The 22,423-nt window shown below is 37.8% G+C and overlaps 1 protein-coding gene across 7 annotated transcripts in view; it reads left to right on the forward strand.

Annotated features, from left to right (window-relative positions):
- Positions 1-22,423, forward strand: part of PIK3CB (phosphatidylinositol-4,5-bisphosphate 3-kinase catalytic subunit beta) — a 106,423-nt gene that overhangs the window by 38,023 nt on the left and 45,977 nt on the right. For 4 of the 7 annotated variants that reach the window (XM_051782071.1, XM_051782072.1, XM_051782070.1 and 1 more), the window contains 4 exons: positions 7,603-7,687; positions 7,947-8,062; positions 18,714-18,899; positions 21,453-21,678. In XM_051782071.1, coding sequence (XP_051638031.1) covers positions 18,747-18,899; positions 21,453-21,678 — 379 coding nt within the window. In that variant the 5' untranslated portion in view covers positions 7,603-7,687; positions 7,947-8,062; positions 18,714-18,746. Of the gene's footprint in view, positions 1-7,602; positions 7,688-7,946; positions 8,063-9,222; positions 9,344-18,713; positions 18,900-21,452; positions 21,679-22,423 lie in introns of all 7 variants that reach the window. The other 3 variants (XM_051782073.1, XM_051782076.1, XM_051782077.1) reach the window with 3 other exon arrangements.

The following is a 22,423-nucleotide window of genomic DNA, read 5'->3' on the forward strand; positions in this document are numbered from 1 at the left end:
AGTATCCAATTCATACTTCACTGGTTGTTGTGTGATGGACTGAATGACTGTGTCTTTGACTACACAGCTAGTACTGAAAAGGGTCTGAAAGTGTTCAGACCATCTATTCAGAATGGAGGTTTTATCTGTCAGAAGTGTTTGACCATCAGCACTGAGTAGAGGACTTTGAGCTTGGTGTGCAGGCCCATATGCTGTTTTCAGGGCATCACAGAATCCTCTGTGATCACCTGTGCACATCTACTACTAGTGGTGGTAATGTAGGGAAGTAATATTTTTATTAAAAATGTTTACTTACACTTGAATCAGGGGATCTGTAGCTGTGCTGAAAATTTTAGAAAGCTCAGCATAATGATCTAACTTTATTTTTACCTGAGTAATAATAATAACATTTTGTTTAATGAATTGTTGCTTTAAGTGTGAGGGTAGCATTTTTTAATACTCAAATGTGGTTCTGCATAAGTTCTTAGAGTCCAGCTAACACAAGTACATAACAATTGTTTATTTTCATATGGCAGTCTTTGATATCACTTTGATATCACTTTTGATAGCTAGTGATTTCTGCTTCCTTGGGGTGCTGTAAATAAATCTGGTGTATGAAGATCTGCAGTGATTAACAGTAGCAGAAAAGTACTGCATGAAAAGAAAAGATTATTTGGTAGGAATACAGTTCTTCAGTAAAAACAAGTTTTGCAAGAATGTAAAGATGCAACTGTAAAACTTAGAAGTAATGTTAAGACCACAATCAAGTCTTTTCCTTGTCATTTCTCATCATGAGTAGGTCATGAAGGTTTGCAGCAGCTCTGTGTCTGTTGAAGCTGAATGCAGATATTGGGTGCTGTCAGAATTTCTATCACTGCCAATATGCTGGATTACAACTCACTTTATATTTGATTTGCTATTCACCACAAGATGACAAAAGTCCTTATCTATTTCTACATTTTAAATAAGGAACTCCTCTCTCTGTATTTTTTCTCCTTTACTCCATTTTGTGTAACTTAAAAGCTTCAACATTCATTTACTTGGGTGAGAAATACTGTGAGTAAAGCACTGACTGGGGATTTGTAATAATTGGCTGCTATTTCCAAGTGTGTCACACGGCTGCTCTGTGAATTCAGAGCCATTTGGTTATCATGGTGTGTTTTCATCTGTGTATTGGGGAGGAGACACTTTTTCTTGTTTTGGTGTTTTTGAGTGGTAAACTTTTCTTGTGTTTATGTCCTTGAGCAAACATAATGTCAACTGTCATCCCTGGAGGGATTTAAAAGCTGTGTAGATGTGGCACTTGGGGATATGGTTTAGTGATGGGCTTGGCAGTGCTGGAGGAACAGCTGGACCCAGTGATCTTAGAGGCCTTTTCCAACCTTAATGATTCTAAGTTTCTGTGCTGCTTTAGGATAAATGCAAGCACTTAATTGAAAAATACTCTGTAGCAACTCTGGTAGGTGAAATGGATAGCAAATAACTTTTATGTGCTTTATATTAGAATGGAGCAAAGGTAAATGTGTTTTAAGTGGCCCCATTAAAAAAGATCCATTTAAACTACTGCATATGATCATTCCAGCTGATGCACAGACTCGCTTTGCTTACTGTCTGTGCAAATGCTTTTTGAAAGTAAATCTCCTTTATTGCATATAAAAAAAAAATAAGGGAGAAATGATTCTTAAAAAATAGGTAGAGGCAGACTGCAGTACAGCATCAAAAGTATTTTTAAACCATCATATTAAAAGATGAAAAACTCAGACTCTTTAGTGTATTCTTTTCATGGGAATAGAAATATGAATGATTAACCCCTTTCTATTTATAGCTGTTTTCTCTTGAGTTACAATTCCTGTTCCAGTTAACTTCTAGGTAAATTTTATGAGAAGGCAGAGTAATTTTTGCCTTAGTCTCTGCAGGTAGTCATTTTAGTATCCTCAAGTTACTTTCTTTTTAATGTGCATTTCAGAAATCACATCTGCATTTTGAGATATATTTCTAATTTAATAACTTGTCAGCTTTTATTGCATGCAACTACAGGATTTAAAGAGGTCTCTTCAGCATTTGGTGGATCCTTTTGTCAGTTTTAAAAATACTTAAATATTTAAAATGCTTAAGGCTGATCATCTGAGGTTATTGGCTGAAGAGAATGAGGTGGAGGCTGTGTGTGCTATACTGCTAAATCTCAAAACAGACAGACAATAATTATATATATCAATTACTATGAAAGTCTTCCACCCTCTTGATGCCATAAGTTGCTTTTTTGTTGTTGACTTAATTGGGACTTGTCAGCCAGGACAGTAGCATGCTACTTTTTGGGTGGTTTTTTATCTCTATTTGTGGAGTAAGCAAGGGTTTCTACCTATGTAATGGCAGTTTTCTTGAAAAAGAGGCAGTGTGGGTGGTTAGACCCCTTGTATAAGAAAGGTTCTTCAGAAACAGCAGCATTCCTGAAACCTTCAGCTCAAATGTCTACATTTTGGTGATTAACAAACCCAGTTAACCTGAAGAAAGATTTATCAGGATGCAGTGGCAAAGGAAATGGTTTGTTGTTTAATTTTCGGTTGTTCTGTGATTTACTGGTGAGAAGTGAAATAGGATTCTAGAAGAGCTTTGTTTTCTTTCTGACTTATCATGGGAGAGAATTTGAAAGGAGTTAAAGCAAATGTTTTCTGAGTCTTTCCTCAGTAAGTCACTCTTGTGCTTTCAAGTGAGGTGTTGAGAAATTTTTATCTTGGTCAGGCCGTTACTGTTTGTGTGAAAACTGAAAAGCCTTTGTTTTCATTTGCAAGTCACTTTTTTGGTTTCTGATTTTATGGCATATTTTAAGAGTTGCTTTCTTAAGCATAGATGGTGCTGTTCCAGCAGCTCTCCCATGTGCCTGGGTTTACATCCCTGCAGTACTCCTCCTGTTGTTTGGAGATGAAGCGATGTGCTGCGGTGCAGGATGTGGTTCTGATGGAGGGAAGGCGTTGTTGAAATAAAGTCTGTCCAGTGACTGACTCTGGGAAAAGGGGGAGCTCACACTCATTTATTAGGGAGAGAGAGGCGTTTTAGATGCCTATTGCCAGAAACTGGTGTAAATATTGATCTCATAAGTTAGTGGTAACAGGAGGATAAATCCAGTCTCCAGAATGCATCTGCTGCCTCTCCTCAATCCTTCCACAGCTTGCCCGTGAAAAAGGCAGAGAACTCACCATTTTCAGTCCAACCTTTGTCTTCTTTTCTCTTGTGTTTTTGAGGTGTTACACAACAATTACGAGGGTTGCATTTTATTCTTTCCGTCTTGCTTTTCACGGTCCATCTCAGTGCCAGGGATTGCTTTGCAATTTGATCCTATTGGACATAGATTTATTCTTGATCTGGTTAGAGCACTCCTATTCACTGTAGCATCTATGGTGCTAGAGGCAGGAAGTCATTCCCCTGTATTAGAGACCTGCCAAGCAGGTTGCTGTCTTTATGGAAGAGGCCTATTCCCTAAGGATTTCTGTGCTCTGCCAGTGCTGCTCTCACACAAGGTCACAGTGTCACTGCTTTGTGTGGAATTCTCTGATGTGAATAAATGTGGCAATGCCCTGCACGAGTCTTAGAGCAAATTACAGCCTTGGCACTGCTAAGGCTCTGCTCTTCCTCAGAACATGGAAGTGGATTTCTCACTGGGGTGTTCCTGACACCACAAAATCTTTGACTTCTGTCAGAAATAAGCCTGTAAAACAAGCAGGTAGTTACTGCACTGAAACCCTGTCGTTAATGAAGGAAGCCAAAAAATGCCATATAGTCTCAATCACTGTACTGAGCATTGCAGCAGATGAAAATAGAAAGTTTTGGATTGGTTGGTTTGTTTTTACATCAAGTGTTGTGTAATTTTAGGTACTCTGTCTAAAAGCAGTGTAAAATATGTGAATACTGTTTAAATCTGACTTATGGATTCAGATTTGAACTGTTGGTTTTATGACAGGAGACTTGTCTTTTGGTTGTGGTTTGCTTTTTTTTTTTTTCTTAATCAAGCTCTCTCCTGCTTCTGGGATTTGTGCAAATTTGGGGTTCTTCAATTATGTAGTGTTATGAGTTGTGATGCTGAAATTATGCTTGATATTTAATTTTTTTTTTATATGAAGTCTTACTACCTGAAAGAATGGGGAGTGGGGAGCAAGACCAAATTAAAATGCACAGTTATAAGAAAGATCTTAAAAGATTTGCTTTTGAGTGTTGGATATAGCTGGAGGTAAACTGCATTTGTTAGGTGCTTGAATTTTTCCTTCTTCAGCACAAGAAATATCCTTAGTGATTACTTTTAGTTTCAGATAGTATTTACTGTGTACATGATGTTAGTGATGGAATACTGTTGATATTTATCATGTGGTAATATTTGGAATCAAACAGCAAGTTGGACTGCAGCAGCATGTCTTTGAAATAAATTTAGATAGACACTGTTGTGTTGGGTTCATGGTCTCTTGCAACCCACACTTTGGAGTTTATTTTAATCATAAAGAATGAAGCCTTTCAAGTGATACCTGGAGTAGAGTGGGCGGTTGCTTCACAAGATGGCTCATAATAATTAATTACTGAAAAATTGTTTGGTTTTACTTTTTAACTCTACTACTGTGTTCTCATTTATATGAATTTAAATATGAGCACAACAAAAAGCAGAATTTGGGAACTAAACAGAAGTAAATTTTTATAGACCATATTAGGCATTTAACAGAACATAAATAGGAAGTGAAACATCAGCATATGAAAGTAGTGAAGAAAATAGACTACACAGAAGAGATCACAAGAAACAGAAATCATGAGTAGTCCTACTAATAATGTTTCAAGTAACTAACTAATTGTAATAAGATCTTTGCAGAGCCAGGATGCAGATTCACTGTTTTATTTCTCTGTTTAAAGTGCAGGTAAATATTTATTCATTTAGTAACTTTTGGGTGGAACCAGTAGGGGTTTTTTTGTGTTTGTACATCTATGACACACTAGTGAGTAGAGAATGCACCAACAATAAGGGCTGTGTTCAGTTGTCCCTGAATTCTGGGGAAATGCTGAGTCAGTGAGACCTGAGCACTGTGAGTCTTTCAGAGTTTAGGACAACCAGAGAGAAATCATGGAGAAGGCCTTCATAAACTTTAGAATGCCTGAAAATGGCCTTGAGCTCATTAAATGAATGTAAAATTTCTGTATGAAAAATGATGGTGTGGGGGTAATGTGTTCTGTGTTAAGCCCAGTAATTTACTAGATTCAGAGGTATGCTTCAAAACAGAAGTGTGGGGCATAATTTTTTTGTGATAAAGAACCAAAGAACCAGTCCTTCACTGATATCCCCCAGGTACAGGAATTGCTGTGCTGCTGGCAATTAGTGCCCTCCTCCCCAAGACTTCTGTTTTCAAATACTGCTTTAGAGGTAATGGCAATCCATGCAGAATCAAATATCTTATTGCTACTTGCAACCTATTTTAGTGTTTGGACAGCTGAGTTCCAGTAGTGTGACTGCTCAGGGTGTGTGGTGATTGCAGAGCGCTGGCTTGGCACTTCATGGACTCTGCAAACATCCCTGTAGATGTCACAAGGGCTTGTGCAGGGTGGTGAATTTGTTTGCACCTGCCTAAACTGCTCTTCAGTGGTTAGGTTGGCTCAGCTTCCAGCCTTTGAGCTTCACCCTGTGTGTGTCTGTGTGTGTAGGTATGGATTTCTTAGAAGAGGAGCACGGCTTCTAATTCTTCTGTAAACCAGATGTAGTGAACCAGATTTAGAAAAGCTGCAGCACTGGCCTTGAGATGCAAGTGATCTGTGGGCCCTGGGAGGAGTTACATCTTCTCATGGATGAGTTTGTTCAGTCTAAACTATTCGTTTCTTTGTCATCAGCTCTGGAGCTACTGAACCAGTTGGGTAATCACTTGTGCCCCACGCTGGATCGGAACTGGAAATGAGCTGGAAAGGGTTGCTCACTTGACTGCGTGTTTATGCAGCAATATAAAGCAAATCTAAGCACTTGTTTGTGAGTCATCTGAAATCATAACAACACTGCTGTTTTTATAAAGTGGTCATGTGCAGCCTAGAACTTTGTGCTTTTTGAACTGCAGAGTACCCTCAGACCCAGTACATTTTCCAGCCCAGAACCTCTCCTAGGATTTTTCCTTATTCTACAGTTGTCACTAGAAGTTATGAGCACTGGCAGTCAACCCTCTCTGATGCTGAGGGCATTTGCAGGATCTCCCACTAGCAGAGACCTTGCCAGTCTTGATCTCAGCACACTGCTCTCAGATAAGAGAATGACTGGCTGCCTGGCAGAATGTGAGAGGAAAATTTGTCGTCTACTAGTCTTTTTGTTAAGCTTCATTAACAGCACTGTGTTCCCCTTCTGCTTTGCCCAGAGGTATTTCTTTTGAAGCTGGCAGAGCAGGAGAAAAACAGTTGAATCATCCTGGGAAAATAAAAATCAATTATTTTTGTTTAGGTTTCTCTTTGTTGATCCTAAATCATGCAGATGATTCCTGGCCATCTGGAAGTATCTGTTCTTTGCTCCTTTAGTTTAAGGTCCTTCATTTTCCAGTGCCAGTAAGAGCCCACAGTCTTTTGCTTTTGTGTTAACTTTATTGTAAAGACAAAAGATTGTCATTTGCCTCACAACTTCACTCATATTGAGTTCTAAGCTACAGTTAGTAGGAGGGTTACTGGGTTACTTAACCCTGAGCACCATCATAACTGTGAAAGGGAGACACAAGTGTCAGTAGCTGGCACCGTGTTAGAATCACAGAATGAATTAGGGTTAATCAGAAAAGACCTCTGAGATCATCAGGTCCAAGCCATGACTGAACATGGCCATGGCAGCCAGAGCAGGGCACTGAGTGCCACGTCCAGCCTTTCCTGAAACACCTCCAGCAATGGGGACTCCACCACTGCCCTGGGCAGCTTGTTCCAGTGTCTGATCACCCTCTGTGTGAAGAAATTCCTCCTAATGTCCACCTAAACCTACCCTGGCGCAGCCTGAGACTAAAAGCAGTATTTTCAAAACTAACACATAACCAAGTAAAAAAGAAAGATTTATTGTAAAGCATATTAGTATGTGATTGTGTGAGTATAAATTTGTTTTAAACAAGCCTGTTGGACACTGAAGGGGATTTCAGAGGTGAGCCATGGCTTTGTGAGGCTGGCTCTCTGGGAAGAGGAAACAAGGCTTCCTTACAGGTGATTCACAGTAGTTGAGTACTGAGCTCCTGCTCTGAATCGCCCACTGGATAAGTATAATTATGATACTGAGTTCTTCTTAATGAAGATATGTGATTGAATTTAGGTTCAAATCATGTTTCTAACTGTTACCTATTTAACTTAAAAAATAACACTGACCCATACGTTTAGCTAGTCAAGAAAATGCTTTGTGGTCTCCATTTTGTCCATCTTCAGGAATAAGGAAGGCTGTAAACTGGTTTTTAGTTCTCTTGTTTTGAACTCTTTTGGCTTACAACTTGGTGTTCTGCAATTTCTGTCTCTACCTTGTTTGTTTCTGTGGCTATTCTTGTGTGATGAGAGCTTGTAGCTCTATGCCTGTTTCCTTTTAGTTAAAAGATTTTGTACAAGATAGGTGGATCTCACATTTCAGAGAAGCTTGACTTTTTTTTTTTTTTTTATTTAAAGGTTATTATGGTTTTTTGACCAACCACCAACACCTGTGAAAGCAGAACACAAAGAAGAATGCTGCTGTAACAGTATGCTGTCCATGGTCAGTAAGATATTTTGCCTCTTGATATTACTGCAGAAATAAGTGCCACCTTTAAAAGGTCAAAACTGGTCTGAGCTGTTGAAGAGACTTTGGGCACTGCATGATTAGGATGGTTGTTATGTACAGTCCTCCTGTTTGCATCAGTCTGAACACAACACTATGTAATACATAAGGAATGTTGATGGAGTGTATAAACCAACTATAAATTGCTGATTTTCTCATTTGGTCATTTACATTATGTCATGTTTTGCTTTTTTAGGTCATATTTAGGTCATCTTGTGGAATCTTACAAAGAAACAAGGGTAATAGTAAGAAAATGATGTTTAATAGAAGTATCTTCGCTACACAGTCAGATTGAAACAGAAGTTCTTTGGAGTGAGTATTACAGGGTTTTTGGTGGGGGGAGGTTGTTTAGTTGTTGTTGGTTTGTTTTTGTTTGGTTTTTTTCCCCCTATAAAGTCAGTATGTTTATTAGGCTATTGTATTTAATTTTGTTATAGTTGTATTAAAAAATAAATCAGTGACTCCATACTAATTTCAGTTGATCAGCTGGTAATGGACTCTTATGGATTCTTATTGAAGCAACTTCCATCTTAGAATCAGTTGTACTTGTGAAATTTAGATGGGCTTCAGATGTTTCTCTTGGCTGATGTGTATTCTGGCTATGGTTTTTAGCAGGGAGTGGTCTAGATTAGATGTAATTACATATAAACCCTTATTTGCTGGCAAAAGTCAAAGCCCTGCTTGTACCTTCCAGGGAATTTGAAAATACAATTTTTTTTGTCTGTAACTTTTTACTCCTCACACTTTCTGACTGACTTTGATATTGTTGTTGTCAGTATGTTAATATTTGTCCTGTACTGCAGTTCCATCATCCATCAAAATTGCATGAGTCTTCAATTTATGGATCTCAGATACATCTTTTCTTCACAGTTTCCAGTTAACTTGTAGATTTTGTGAATTCTAGGCTGAGACATGTGTCTCATTTATAATAAAAGCAGGTTTGCTACCTAACACAGGGACTGGGGATTGCACCTTTTACTACTAGATACCCAAACATTTATATACTGATACAGTGCAACTCTTCATTTCTGTCTGCTTCACATGCTTGAGATGGGAAAAGGAATCATTTTTCTGTCAATTTGTTTGCATCAGATTGTAAAATCTTTAAAAATATTCTTGTAGAGGTTGGCAACTGGGGGAAAAACTGAATATATCTGATGCAGATTTTACTCATGCTGTGTGATTATGTGAATGTGATTCTGCAGGAGTAACTGGAAATACACCTGAATGCATAGTTGGGAATTAAAGATACCTAAAGATACTAAAACTGAAAGGAGGTGAAAAATGGTTTTAGTTCAGAAGACGTGTGTTTTGGCATATTGCTTTATTACTAAGAGGAAATGACTCCTCTGAGCTTCTTCTTTAAAAACGGATGTGTACATGGTGTCATAATTAGGGTAGAAAAATGTCTGTGAAACCTACATTAACCTACTCAGATAAGCTAAACTTTTCATACTGAGTGTTTTTTCCAGGTTGTTTTTAACTGGCTGAATAACACATTTGGATTGATAACTTTTCCTGCCTTAAAAAAAACCCTATACAATTCAATTAAACATGAATTTAAAGAAGTTGATGTGTGTTACTTCCCTTTCTGTAAGTACTTGAAACAAATGCTACAGTTTTTAGTCAGCACACTTATATTTGCCACAGTTCCTGATCAAGTGGCTGGTAAAGACATTCATGAAAGGTTCTGGCAGTTCCTGATATTTGAATTTTGACCTCTGAAGTTTTCAGGAATTGTGTTGTATGGAGTTATTTTAATTTTACTGACTAACTAGACAACACAGTAGAAATACAGGCACCTGTCACAATATCTAAATAGAATAATACCTATTTGCTGCCCAAACACTTAGTTTGACAAGTTCATTCTTGGCTCTGGTAATCAAGTCACCAAAACAGATGGGCAATCAAGTAGAAACTGAGCTCTCCAATCAAATGAAATGAAGAATGTCCACTGAAGACACCTTTAGTCATTTTAAATTACTGTATTCAGGCTTATGCCAGGCACAGAACTTGCTCAGGTGTTTAGTTGCCAGTAAACTTGGGTTTCCTGCCCTCCCCTTTATTTTTATTTTTTTTAAGAGACTGAGAATTCAAATGTTAGAACCTAAAACTGATTCTAATTTGTCCTTGTCGGGGAAATGTTTTGGAATTCCTTTGGTTTGTTTTGAGTTGGACACTTGTGTGTGCTTGTGTGGATTTCAATCATCACAAAGTATTTTCAATTGGAATTTTTCAGTAAAGTACTAAAAACATTGAAATGAAGTCTGAGTAACGTCTCTATTCACGGATAAAAGCCAGATGGGGTTGTCATGAAGTCTTAAAAGCAGATGCCAAGTCTCACAGCTGGGCAAAAGTAACCCCAGGCCCCAGTCAGCTGCTGAAGGCACCTGCTTAAGGCTCCAAGGGTAGCAGCATTTCTGGGAGAGTGTGGAGCCTCTATCCATGAAGACTTTCAGAATTAGCTGTGCAAACTCTTGAGCAACATGCTTAACTTCAGTGTCCAAACTAATCTTGGGACCAGCTGACTCCCAGAGGTCCCTTTCAACCTGAATTAGTCTGTGATTTTTAGATCATCTTAGTTAATTTTGGTCCTTATGATGGATGGCCAGGACTACTTTTGGCTTTACTGCCATTAACTTCATGACAAAGGTGTTGGTTGTGCAGCTTTTTTAGAATTATTTTTTTCCTACCAATTGGCATTATATCTCAAGTTGTCTTTGTAAAAAAGTGTCATGAAAAAGTTGCGTAAAATACATCTAAATATTTGCATTAGACTCGAATTGTTGGATTTCCTTCATGCTTGTTCAGCACTGAACAATCCTGTCCATAACACAAATGGTTGTGAATCTCTGTGGTGTGGGATGTTGAAGCTGGTGTTGGAAGAAAACTAACAGCAAAAATCCAGACCAGATTATCTAAGAAACCAACCCAATCAGGAAGAATGTCTAGTGATGAAACATGTAAAATGCTTTTTAGTTGTTTGTTTTTTGTTTTTTTTTTCCTTTAAAGGGCATCTTTCTGTCTTTAAGGATCCATGGCATCTCTGAGACTTAAGCACAGTCTGCTTATGTGGTTGTTCTGTGTTTCGGTCTGTGTGACCCCCTTGTAGGCGAAGATTTTACTCCTCATTAATTTTCCACAGGTTTTAATTATTTCACTGTTTTACTTCTCTTTCTAGATATGTACAATCAGTCTGCTGAACAATAAGTCTCTTTCCTAGAGGTTTTGATTGAAATATCAGAAATAATTGAAAAGCGAATCTTTTAGTCCCTGTGTGAAGAGGTGTCTATATATAGGAAATCCTCAATTTCTGGTTTTAACTATTTTTATAGTAGGAAGTAACATAGCTCATAATTTAGAGATGTAACATTTTAATAGCTGAAGGAAAAGGTTAGGGAGTCACCTGGTGAGATTTGATGGTCTAGGTCCATTTGTACAATTCCAAAGGAGAGGCAATATTAACCATTTATATTTTTAAATGGCTTGTAAGTGGGATGTTTCCTTTGTGTTTACAGTGGAACAAGAAATTACTATGAGTGGTAGAACAGGCAAGGAAATACTGGAGAGCAGAACTAATACTGCTTTAATATTTCCTAGTTTTGTTGTTAGACTATGAAGAATCCTCATACAGTTCTTGGTTAGCATTGGGGGGACAGGGACCCTACAGTTTACTTAGTACAGTAAATCAGTAGAGGCACAAATCCAGATGATTAATGCACCTTTTCAGAATCACAGTGGAGACATTATAAAGTTGTTTGAATAATAACTTGGGCTGCTAAAAAGCCAGGCCTTTAGGCTGTAGTTTTGCCTACATTTTTTAAAATGAGCTTAAGAGCTGTAAAGTGGCAAACCAGCCCTGGGGCTGGAAGAAACCATCACTACCACTCCTGTTGCTCCTGTTTGCACCTTCCCTTTGCTGGCACAAGCAGTTATGCAGCTTTGTAGAAAACTGTCTGACTCACCTGTGTTAAAATGACATCTTTATTCTGGGTTTTGGTTCAGCTCTTTCTCCTCCTTTCCCATTCAGTCCTTTTTGTTCCCCTGTGCCACCTCCATTCACCTCTTCTGATAAGACTGATTTCTGTTTATTTGTTTAATATATCCATGTAAGCGTTCCATCATTTAAATGTTTAGTGTAGCATTAGAACTCAACATACCCTAACATTTCCTTCTAATCTTCCTCTAGTACTGAAAGTATCTACAATGATCTGCAGTATCAAAAATGAGTTCTCTGTGTTGTGAACTATCCAGGTCTAACCTTTCCCCAAATCTTTGGTCTCAGCTCACTGTCCTGCATTGGTGCTCATATCAGGGCTCGTTCTGCCTGCTGCTCTTTAAAACCTTCCAAAATACCTGAGAGCTGATTAGAAAATTCCCTAAAGCTGAATCTACCAGATATGTTCTCCCAGCCCAACTGACATAGAAAACTGAATTATTTGCCTGGGCTTTTTGTTTCATTTGAGTTTTTCTCCTTCTTATCTCCCCATCTTTGTTGGTTAAGGTGTAAAATGAACTGTTACTCATATGACAGTGCTTTCCTAATCCACTGTTTTCTTCCATTTCTTTTTATTCCCTCCCATCTTGGCCATGCAGAACTGCATTCCAGTGAGCTGAAAGATGTTTTCTCACAGTGGCCCCAGCTTCAGCATGATCCAGAGATTAAATGCTTCTGAAGACAATTTCAGACAGCAACACTGAAGTGTGAAAGGAGTTTTTTTTTCTCACTGCAACTCACTTTAATTGCACAAAGATGGCCTGAAACTCCTTATTTTTATATCTAATTTTAATGTATCTATATGGTGATTTCAAGGTAGAGCAGAGAATGGTTGTGAATGAGCTGTGAGAAGCTGTTTACGTTATTGTTGTGGTTTTGTTATTATGAGTTATGTGCTGCCAGTGAATTTTCAGAAGTCTATCAGAAGCCTGGGACTTAAGTTGTATTCACTTGTTTAGTTCATCATGAATATTCTTTGGAGGAAGCAGAAAATGAGTTTACTTGCCTGAGTATAAAGTAATGAGAAGTAAGAGTGTCCTTTTATCCTCATTATTCAAACCAGTTCTGATGAATCTTCAGAGTCTGGCATACCATTTTTAATAGTCCTGTTCTCTACCTGTAGACTTCTTTTCCAGGAAAAAAAATTCTGAAGACCATAATCTCATGTGTAGCTAGTTTTAAAACTATGCTTCCATTGAATCATAGAATCATTTCCATGAGAAAGGCTGACTAGAGGTAGTCTAATTGAACCATCTGTTCAAATCAAGTTGCTTAAAATTTGATTAAATTTTAATTTGAAACCAGTTAACATGTCTGCATTTTTTTTCATATCTCTGAGTCCTGCATAAGGCAATTGCAAATTCAGGTACTCAGCATTTTTTGAAAACTGGGCCACTTTTATTTAGAGGCATTAATATCTTAGTAGAAGCTTCATTCATTGTGGCTTTAAAATCTTGACTTCAGTGCCTAATGGGCACAGCAGAGGAGTAAAGCTACAGGAGATGAACAGACAAAATAATCAGGGATCCTGGAAAAAAACCCCCCTTATTATTAAATTCTTCTTGTTTGTGAATAATTTGCTATATTTCATGAGGAGAACCAAGTTCAGATTCTCTCATAGCTGAGAGACCACTCTTGGTACCAGTCTGAGCACTGTGAGGGAATGAGGCCTTTAAATAAGGCCTTTCATGTTTTCTATACATAGATATTTTTAGAAAACTAAATGGTGATATTTTTATTCTGATTTTTGGAGGAATCCTGACTAAACGGACACTTAATTTTCCATTCCATGGGGCCAGCTCATGTGGTAGTTTAACTAAACTACTGGGAAATATTTGTAGTACCACATGATCTTTAAAAATAACTTCCCAGGCTACTTCGTAGATTTCTTGAATTCTTAAAATCTTTGCTATTGTAGATAATTGACCATGACATTTGTGGGGTGGAAAAATCTTAGCTTTGCTGATTTAGTTGTTTGTATTTATCATCAGTTGGTTGTATTTAGACTTGTAAGCAGTTCAGATGGGCATTCACCTGTGCAGCTCTAAAAGGCCAGAGCCTTGAGTGAGTTCATTCTTTAGGGCTAAGTAGGAATTTCAGTGGCATGGTGTGTAGTAAAAGAGAATAAACTTTAATTGTCAGTGCAGTGGATGCCATCTTTAACAGAGGGTCACTGTTGGTCCTGTGTGAACTGTGAGGGACAGGGGACAGAAGAGCAGTTCTTGGTGGCCCGTGCATTGCTGAGCATCGGTGCTCCTGGCACGGTAAACCTTCAGGCAGAAGCTTGGTTGCAATTCCAACGTGGAGCCTGATTTCATCCCTGTGATGGCTGCTGGAGGGTCAGGACTGTGTTCTCACCCCACCCTGGTTTCAGATATGGTGCCTGCTTGTCCCAGGGTGAGGCAGGCCCTGGGCTGATGGCAAAGTGGCAATGTTTGTTTATTTTGTTTTCCCATTGTGTGCCCTGAGCAGGGATGGCCGGGGAAGCTGAACAGCGCTGCTGTTGGCCATGGGCTGCCCTCAGAGTGAGCTGGGGGTACGGTGGCACCAGGGGGACTTGGCAGAGTCAAGCTGGTGTCCGAAGGATCCTGTTGGAGTCCCTGGAAATACAGCTGGACTCCTGCAGCACGTGGAAACTGCTGCCTGGGCCTTGGCCTGGTACTGCCTTGGGCCTGTACGCTCAGGGGCAGGTCCCGGGAATTCATTGTTTTAGGAATACAAGAGGATGTAGTTCTGTGAAGCTATGAACTGGCACGCTGATCTAATCTATATATTTGACTTCAAAGTTTTCAAAGGATATCAGAATTTTTTCAATTTTTCCTTTAATTTCTCTTTTTCCCCAAAGGCCTCCTAAGTTTCATAGGACATAAACCCTCCTGTATATTCTGACTCCTTTCCCATCTTTCTGCTAGATTCTTCTCCCTTGTTTGTGCTCAGATATTTCATTTATAGCTTGCTCATCTTTTCATAGCACCAGATGTTTACGTAGTTAGAAAAATTATTACAATGGTTATATTGTGGAAGTGCTTAGAGTTTCTCCTAGTTAGACTACGTGATATGCTGCTGCTGTTTCCTACAAAATTACTGTGGTCAGATTGTCACTAGTCTGTTCTGGACAGTAAGATACTGTTTAAACACTGCCCTTTTCACTACTACAAGGCTTTTTTTTTTTTTTTTTTGCCCCTTGAGTGCCACATGACAGAGCAAGCAGTAGATAAAGAGCTGTATTGAACCCAGTGGTAATCGTCTTGAATGTGGTGCTCAACAGTTGTAACAACTTTGACATAAAGCAAAAATCTGGATAAGCAGAGAGCTCTTAGTTTTTTATAAGCAGAACAAGCTAGTTTCTGATATTTGTCCTTTATGTAAATATTCATATTTTTAGTGAAAAGAAAAGTAAATCCAGGTTTATATTTAATCTGAAGAGCTGTAGATACTTATGTGCCCTTAAAATGCATCTGTGTTTGGAAGAGATGATGTAAAAGAAACTTATTTCCTAAGGAAAATTACTTTTTAATACACAAGTGATCCTCCCCCCCAGGTTTCTCCTGTCTGTTTGGGATGATAGCATATTTATTCCATCCTGAGAGAGCTGTGTCCACATGTCAGGGGTGGGTGACATCATTTCAGATGTACAATACCTCTTCTAAAGACTTGTCTGAAGGCAAGATTTTTTTGATGCTCAGGAGAATAAATGCTGTGAGAGATAACGGGGCATCAACATTTTCCTCTAATGTTTATGATCACCAGCTTCTTTGCAGCTACTTTTATTTGTGTTTTATTAATATTCTTTTTGATTATGCTTCGGGATAATGGATTGAATGTTGCATGGGATTTTATGTTGATTTTTTTTAATAACAGAAAAAATAGACCTCAAAGGATGAGTGATAGGGGATTTGTGGTGAGTTCAAAGTGAAGGACTTAATGACATAGTGTGAATTTTCATAATTGGTGCATTCTTCAAAATGTTGGTTTCAGAAGAACTTATCTGACACAGATTGATATTGACTGTTGATGACAATCCAAGTGGATTTGGCTTTTCCAACCTAATTGATTCTGTGATTCTGTGGTGCTTTTTAATTCTAAGTCTTTTGCTGATATGATCAATTATTTTCAAAGTAAAGTTCATGACATTGTTACTCCACGTCTGATGTTTTGCAGTGCCTTCAGACAGGCTCTCTTTTTCTGAGCATGTTCTTGTGTGGCTCTTAATTTCAGGATAACCTTAGGAACTCTCTTTGTCTTTCGTATCTTCTTGATTGGTGCTGTTTTACATCAGATCCTTGCACATCCTGCATATAATTCCTTTACATGTGCACTCTAACTACTTGGCACAGGTCAAATTGATTTCTCCAACTCTTGCAGCAGTGCTGTGAAGCCTTTGCAGCAGGGTGCTCCTGGCCTCTCAGTGATGTCCTGAAGTGGTTGTCGTGATGGAATTGAGTTTTGCATAAATTTGTCTTGCCTGCCTTCTCAGCAAAATGGGATCAGTGTCTGAGTGGGTGGCTTAGTAAGGGAACTCTTGCCTAGAGATGATAATTCCTTTAAGAGACCAAATGATACCATCCAATTGAGAAATCTTGTTGTAAGGCTTCTTGTTTGAGGATGTTAAATAAGTAAATACAAAAATGAATGTTGAATATTCTTTTTCTTGTTCTGCAGATGTTCTACTCATCTGTGTTTTGTTTCTTTCCTTTAGTCTAAGCAGCTCTCTCAGAATTGCTGGTATATTGAAGTAGGAGTGTAGCAGTTTTGAGTTCCAGTGTGTGTGTATGTGTGCACACACGTATATGAATCTGAAACACAGGTTAAACTTTACAGAAAATTTACACTTTTTGAATGCTGTCTATAAATACCACATACCTGTGACTTAGAAAAGCATTTTGTATTGGGCTTTGCTGCTGTGAAATTCAAAGTTATTTGAGTAGCCAAGATTTGAATAGCTGTTTTAATGACTTCCTTTTTTTTGTACGTGAAGTTGTTGTTCCTGTGACAGTAGGCAAGAATAGCTATGAGGTTAACAGCCTGAAATAGCTTTTTATTATCATTTTAATTGTTGGGATTTTTTTCCTTTAGCTGGAAGTTGTTTAAAATGTCTCTGGTGTTGTTGCTCCCCATCCGGATGACTTTGTTTCAGTTCCTAGATGTGATATTGTAAATTAGTCACTGGTGCCACTGCATGTCACAGTTTGGGCCATGAGTCATTCTCACAGCCAGCCTGGGTTTGCCATTTCTCAGGATAAATACTGATTCTCTCTTGACCCCCCTGATGTCACTGCTGGGTCAGAAATAGGGTGCTGACTGTACAAGAGGCTGATCTGCTTCCTTGAGGGAGGAAATATTAAGTAAGTGCCTGAAAGCAAGAATAGCTTCCCAGCATGCTCAGGCTGGCATGATGGCTGTGCTTCCCTTTTTAATGGAAAATGGAAATTTAAAAGATTCTGATGTGTGTGTTGGAAGCTCATAATTATAAATAAGAATCTTGTGAAACTTTATAATTCTCTGCGTTGTGGTGCCTGGGCTTCGGGGTGTGGGGCAGCATTTTTAACTCTTGCCTCTTTGAACATTTTTAAACTCTTGTTGATGCACTAAAGTGATTTCACAATTGCAAATGTGGAAAACCATCTGAAAGGGGATGAAAATTAAAAAAAATCATATGCTGAAGTAAAGCAGGAATGAATTATGAACTAAATAACTACATAGAACAGATTAATGGTTTCCTTGCTGCTGTACCTGTCATGTTTTATAATGGCAGTACCACTTTATTTTAATCTGATGACCACATAAAATAACTGAAAATATACTATGTGTGCATCAAAGTATGAAAAGTGTTTAGTATTATTGTTTTTCTTGGACTGCTAATTTCAGTTACAACAGAACTGCAGCCAGGATTTTATGGGTAGAAGGAACTGGATGGAGGAAAAGAAATATAGTATCCCATTTAAATAGTAGCTTGTTAAAGATCTCTTGATTAGTAATGAGGAACTACACAATTTCTCTAGGGTTTTTTGGATAGATGCTGTGTTATTCCAATAATGTGATCTATGTTGCATGATGGGATTACATTTTATTTCTTTTCTGTATGTGGTTTAGAGCTCACACACCGTGCTAAACTTTGCATACCCATTAATGAATGAATCCATTTGTAAAATGTGGTAATTCAGGTAAAATACCTTCATATCTGATTTGTTATTTCACCAGGTCTGCACCCTCACCCCCAGTTCTTTTTGTTTTGACTCAATTTGATCAGTGTAGTGGATTTTTTGGGGGGGAAAATGAGGACATGATGGTGGTAAAACATTATTTGATAGTGATGATGACAGAGGCTCCTTAATTGTTGCTTCTGTTGAGGAAAAGTGGGTCTTGTTATTCAGTATATTTACATGGCAGGTAGAGGTGAGACTGGAGGGTGTTGTCCTTCTACCTTTAAGGGTGAAAACAAATTGAAATAAATGTCTTTAGAGGAAAATGTCATTTTCTAATAGAGTTGAAGATGTTTTTCCTGCTATTCATAGAGACTTTCAAGTTGAATATGTCACTGGCCACATCTGTGGGCAACTAACTGGAAACTTGCAAAAAATAAAATAATGAAACTGCTCATGTTTTTATATGAAATATTGCCATGTTTCATCCAAGAAGCTTACTTTGATTGTGTTTTATGCAAGTAAATTTTTAGGGAAAACCTGAAATTAATTTTTACCTTTGTTTTAGCTAACCTCTAATTAGTTATTTTCTCTTATTACTTCATCACAATGATATAAACATCTCAACCATAGTGCTTTACCTTTAAATAACATTAATGACTAAAACTCTGCTTATGTGTTTGCAATACTGGCATTTGAGACCCCAGACTTGTAAGCTGAGCTGTACAAGCAGAACTTATATAAACTTTCCAAAGACTTTAAAATGTGTGTCTAATTATAAAAGGTTAAGTATACTGAATTTTAATTTTTTTTTTCCCCTAAGGCCACGTGGTTATGATATCATTGAGATTCCATAATGCCTCCTGCTGTGACAGACAGTCTTGACATCTGGGCAGTGGATTCCCAGATTGGTGCTGATGGCTCAATATCTGTGGACTTCCTGTTGCCCACTGGAATCTACATCAACCTGGATGTCCCTCGAGATGCCACCATATCTCATATTAAACAGGTAGTGCCAAATGGGCAGTTAACTTAAACTTTAACTTCTGTTAGGTGTGAGTGCTGTTTCTGATTTTTATGTGCCTTTTGGCAAATCAAGTAATGAATTTGAGTAGGCATAAAAATAATGTGTTGAAGGCACATGCACTGCAGATTGACTGATAAAAATATATGTATATGGGAGTTTGCAAGGGCTTTGGGCAGATGGCAAGGTTTGGAGATGTTATTCCTTGCTGGTAGTTACAGTTCAGCAGAGATTAATAGCTCTACCTTAACACTGTATTGCTGCTCTAAATCTTTTTTCTAACACATTGGTGATACCTTGTTTATTGATCTAACATTTCTCTGATTAGTGTGTCTAATTAGTATAGGAGTCATAGATTGTGCTCCTGCTTCTTTTGATGGATACCAAAGCCTGATGCTTTAAAAAGTCTGTCTGCCATTTCTTAAAGGTTTTATACAATTAGGGCATCACTTAAAATCTAAATCAAAGGGAAGAACATAAGGAAATAACCAGAGATATTAAAGAACAATCTACTGACCTTTCATCAGACAATGGCCATGTGGAGACATTTAGAGAGGGCAGTGACTGAATTACAACACCAAGTAATCTAATCCTTGAGCATAATAAATTTCTAAAAGAAAATAAAGTGTGATGTCTCCTTCCATTGCATTTTCTGGTAAATAAGTATATTGTTTTTAAGGCCTATTTGGTCTGACAGGATTCACTTGTTTATGGACTTTATTTTCTTTGAATCAGTAGTAGCTTCATGTAATTTCTTTTACACCTAATGTGAAACTTTCCAGACACTGAAGTATTTTCTCAGGCAGTGGACCACTTCAGAAGAAGTTGAAGTGATCCGAGTTTTGTGCTCTACTCAAATACTTGAAATAATTCTGATTGGAAAAATGTCATTAAAAGGGGAACCTGGGCAACATAACAGGTTAGTTGGTGAGTAAGATAATGGAATAACTGATAGTGATTTCAACTGCTAAAGAATTTAAAAAAACAAGCATGTAAGTGACAACAATAAGGGGCTTGAACTAAGCTGTCAGGTTTTCTTGATAGTTGTGGCACACTGAACTTAGCATGCTATAAACAGGTACTGTTGATATTTAGCTGTTTATTCAAAGAAAAGGAATGTTGATCCTATCTACAGAGGTCTTTCCTGGAAATCACTGTATTTGAAAACAGAACAGTAATGAAGACTTTGATGGCAAACTGGATTAGCTGCTTTGGTCCCACCATATATGCTGTGACAAGGCATAGTTTGTGGACTCTTGGATATATAAATAGAGGACTTGAGAGCAAATATAAGGAGTTTATCTTGTACATGGAATGGTTACAATTAAAATAAGGGGGGGGAGTAAAATAGCCAATTATTTGAAGGCTGAAGAATTTTTCATTTCTATGGAATTTTCAATTTTACCAGGCCATGCTGTGGGTGATGGACAGTGTCTGCTTTCAGTGAAAGCCAATTTCAGGGACTTCATGGCTTTGTAAATTTTGTAATCATTAAGTCATATAAGAAGTACCAGTAGCTGGAAATTCAAGTTGCACAACTCAGGAGGAGAGGCAATAATAGATTTAATCTTTTGATACCTTTGAAACTGGAATTTTTGCTCAACACCAAAGAAAGCTGCTGGATTGAGCTCTCACTCAGCTATGCAGAATACACTGGAATACATTTCTGGCAGACAGAATTCATTGTTACAAGTGTGTGAAACGTATGCAGATGTGTTCAGTTCCACAAAAGCAGTTTGGTTCAGCTGCAATTATTTGAGAGGAGGTTTTTGCCATTCCATTATTGGTCCTGCAGCTCCTGTTTTGAAAGAAGCTTGAGAAACTAATCTGTAAAATGCAAACTTGTAAAATAAGGACAAAAATATTCTTGCAGATAAAGATTTGAGTAGTATTTAGGTTGGGAGAACTTACTTTACTTACAGTTTTGATTTCTGCCAAAGATTTGTACTTTACAAATAAATTTACTTTAAACTTCTCCAGACAACATGGTTTTTTTGTTCAGGAATTGGTTCCATAGTGAGAACTTCTTGTCTATATATTACAATAATTACTGGGAAAAGGAAATACAGATGTGTCTTGAGGAAGAAGGATTTTGATAGGAAGCTGTAGGAATGGATGGAGGAGAGCAGCAGTTTGCTGGTTGGTGTCAAGAGCAGCTGGCTCCAAAATCAATAAGTGCTTTGTTAACTGTGGTGACAGCCCAGGCCCTGCAACTTCACTGCAAAAAGGACTGTGCTGGGGAAGCCAAGGATAAGGATCAGGATGAGGACTAGTGCTCATCACTTCATAGTATTTGTCCCCTGTGTGTTTTTTGCCCCTGGGATATTTATCACACACGTTGCTACTTAAAAATAACCTCAAGGTGGAGACTACAAACGAGACAAAGTAGATATATAATAATAATAGAGTGAGATAAAAATGAACCAAGTTAGCAAACATGCTACTTTTTATGTTCTTTTGGGCACACAAATGGAAATACCCTACCATAGGTCCATGCCTTCTTGTTTTGTTTCATTTTCTTGCCTGTTTTCATTGCAGCTGTTATGGAAGCAGGCACATGCCTATCCACTCTTCCACCTCCTCATGGAGATTGACTCTTACATGTTCTCATGTGTGAATCAGACTGCTGTACATGAAGAATTAGAGGATGAAACCCGGAGACTTTGTGATGTTAGACCCTTTCTTCCTGTCCTTAAACTAGTGACAAGGAATTGTGATCCAGGAGAAAAGTTGGATTCCAAAATAGGTGTCCTCATAGGCAAAGGTAATTGCATTTAATTTTTTTTTTAAATAAGAGTAAACTTTGTTGGTTATGAGGGTCTTTATTTGGCAGGTAAAATATATTAAAAATATATTAAAATATATCTAAAAATTTCTCTTAAAAATTCAGTATTTCCCTTTCTCAAACAAATACTGATGTAGTTGGAAAGGATTTAAATGCTCAAGATGAAACATGAAAGTTGTTTAAAGCTACTTTCTATATTGCATTTCAGCACTATATTGTATTACTACATCATTCAAGAGAAAATTTTATTTTGGTAGATGAGGAGAAAATATTTATAGTTTTATTATTATTACTAAGTGAAGAAAAGCATAATCCTTGAACAGTGCTATCACGAATAGCTCAACAGTTAACTGATTACGCAGAGGGAACTAGAATTATTATGATTTTACTACATATGGTGTCTGAGTTGGTTAACAATATGATTCTTTTGTTGCTCTCAATTGTGTCACTGATTTTCATCAAACAATGAAAGGCTATTTTTAAAGGTTTCACAGTAACTTATTCTTGATGTTATGTCAGAATTTTCAGCTTTTAAATCTACTCTGCTTGGTTATACAATCCAGACTGACAGGGTCGTGTGAGGTCATACCTCTTGTTTTAAAACAATGAGCCATTGTTAGGTCCCTTATAAAGACTGCAGGTTTTGTTTAGATTTCAGCAATACACTGTCTGCCTGTTTGTTAGAGCCGACAATGGGAGCAGTTAGTCAGTTTAACCATTCAGA

Source organism: Manacus candei, unplaced genomic scaffold (genome assembly GCF_025592945.1).
Source record: "Manacus candei isolate 608988 ecotype Guabito, Panama unplaced genomic scaffold, ASM2559294v1 h1tg000015l, whole genome shotgun sequence".
In the NCBI taxonomy this organism is placed as follows: domain Eukaryota; kingdom Metazoa; phylum Chordata; class Aves; order Passeriformes; family Pipridae; genus Manacus; species Manacus candei.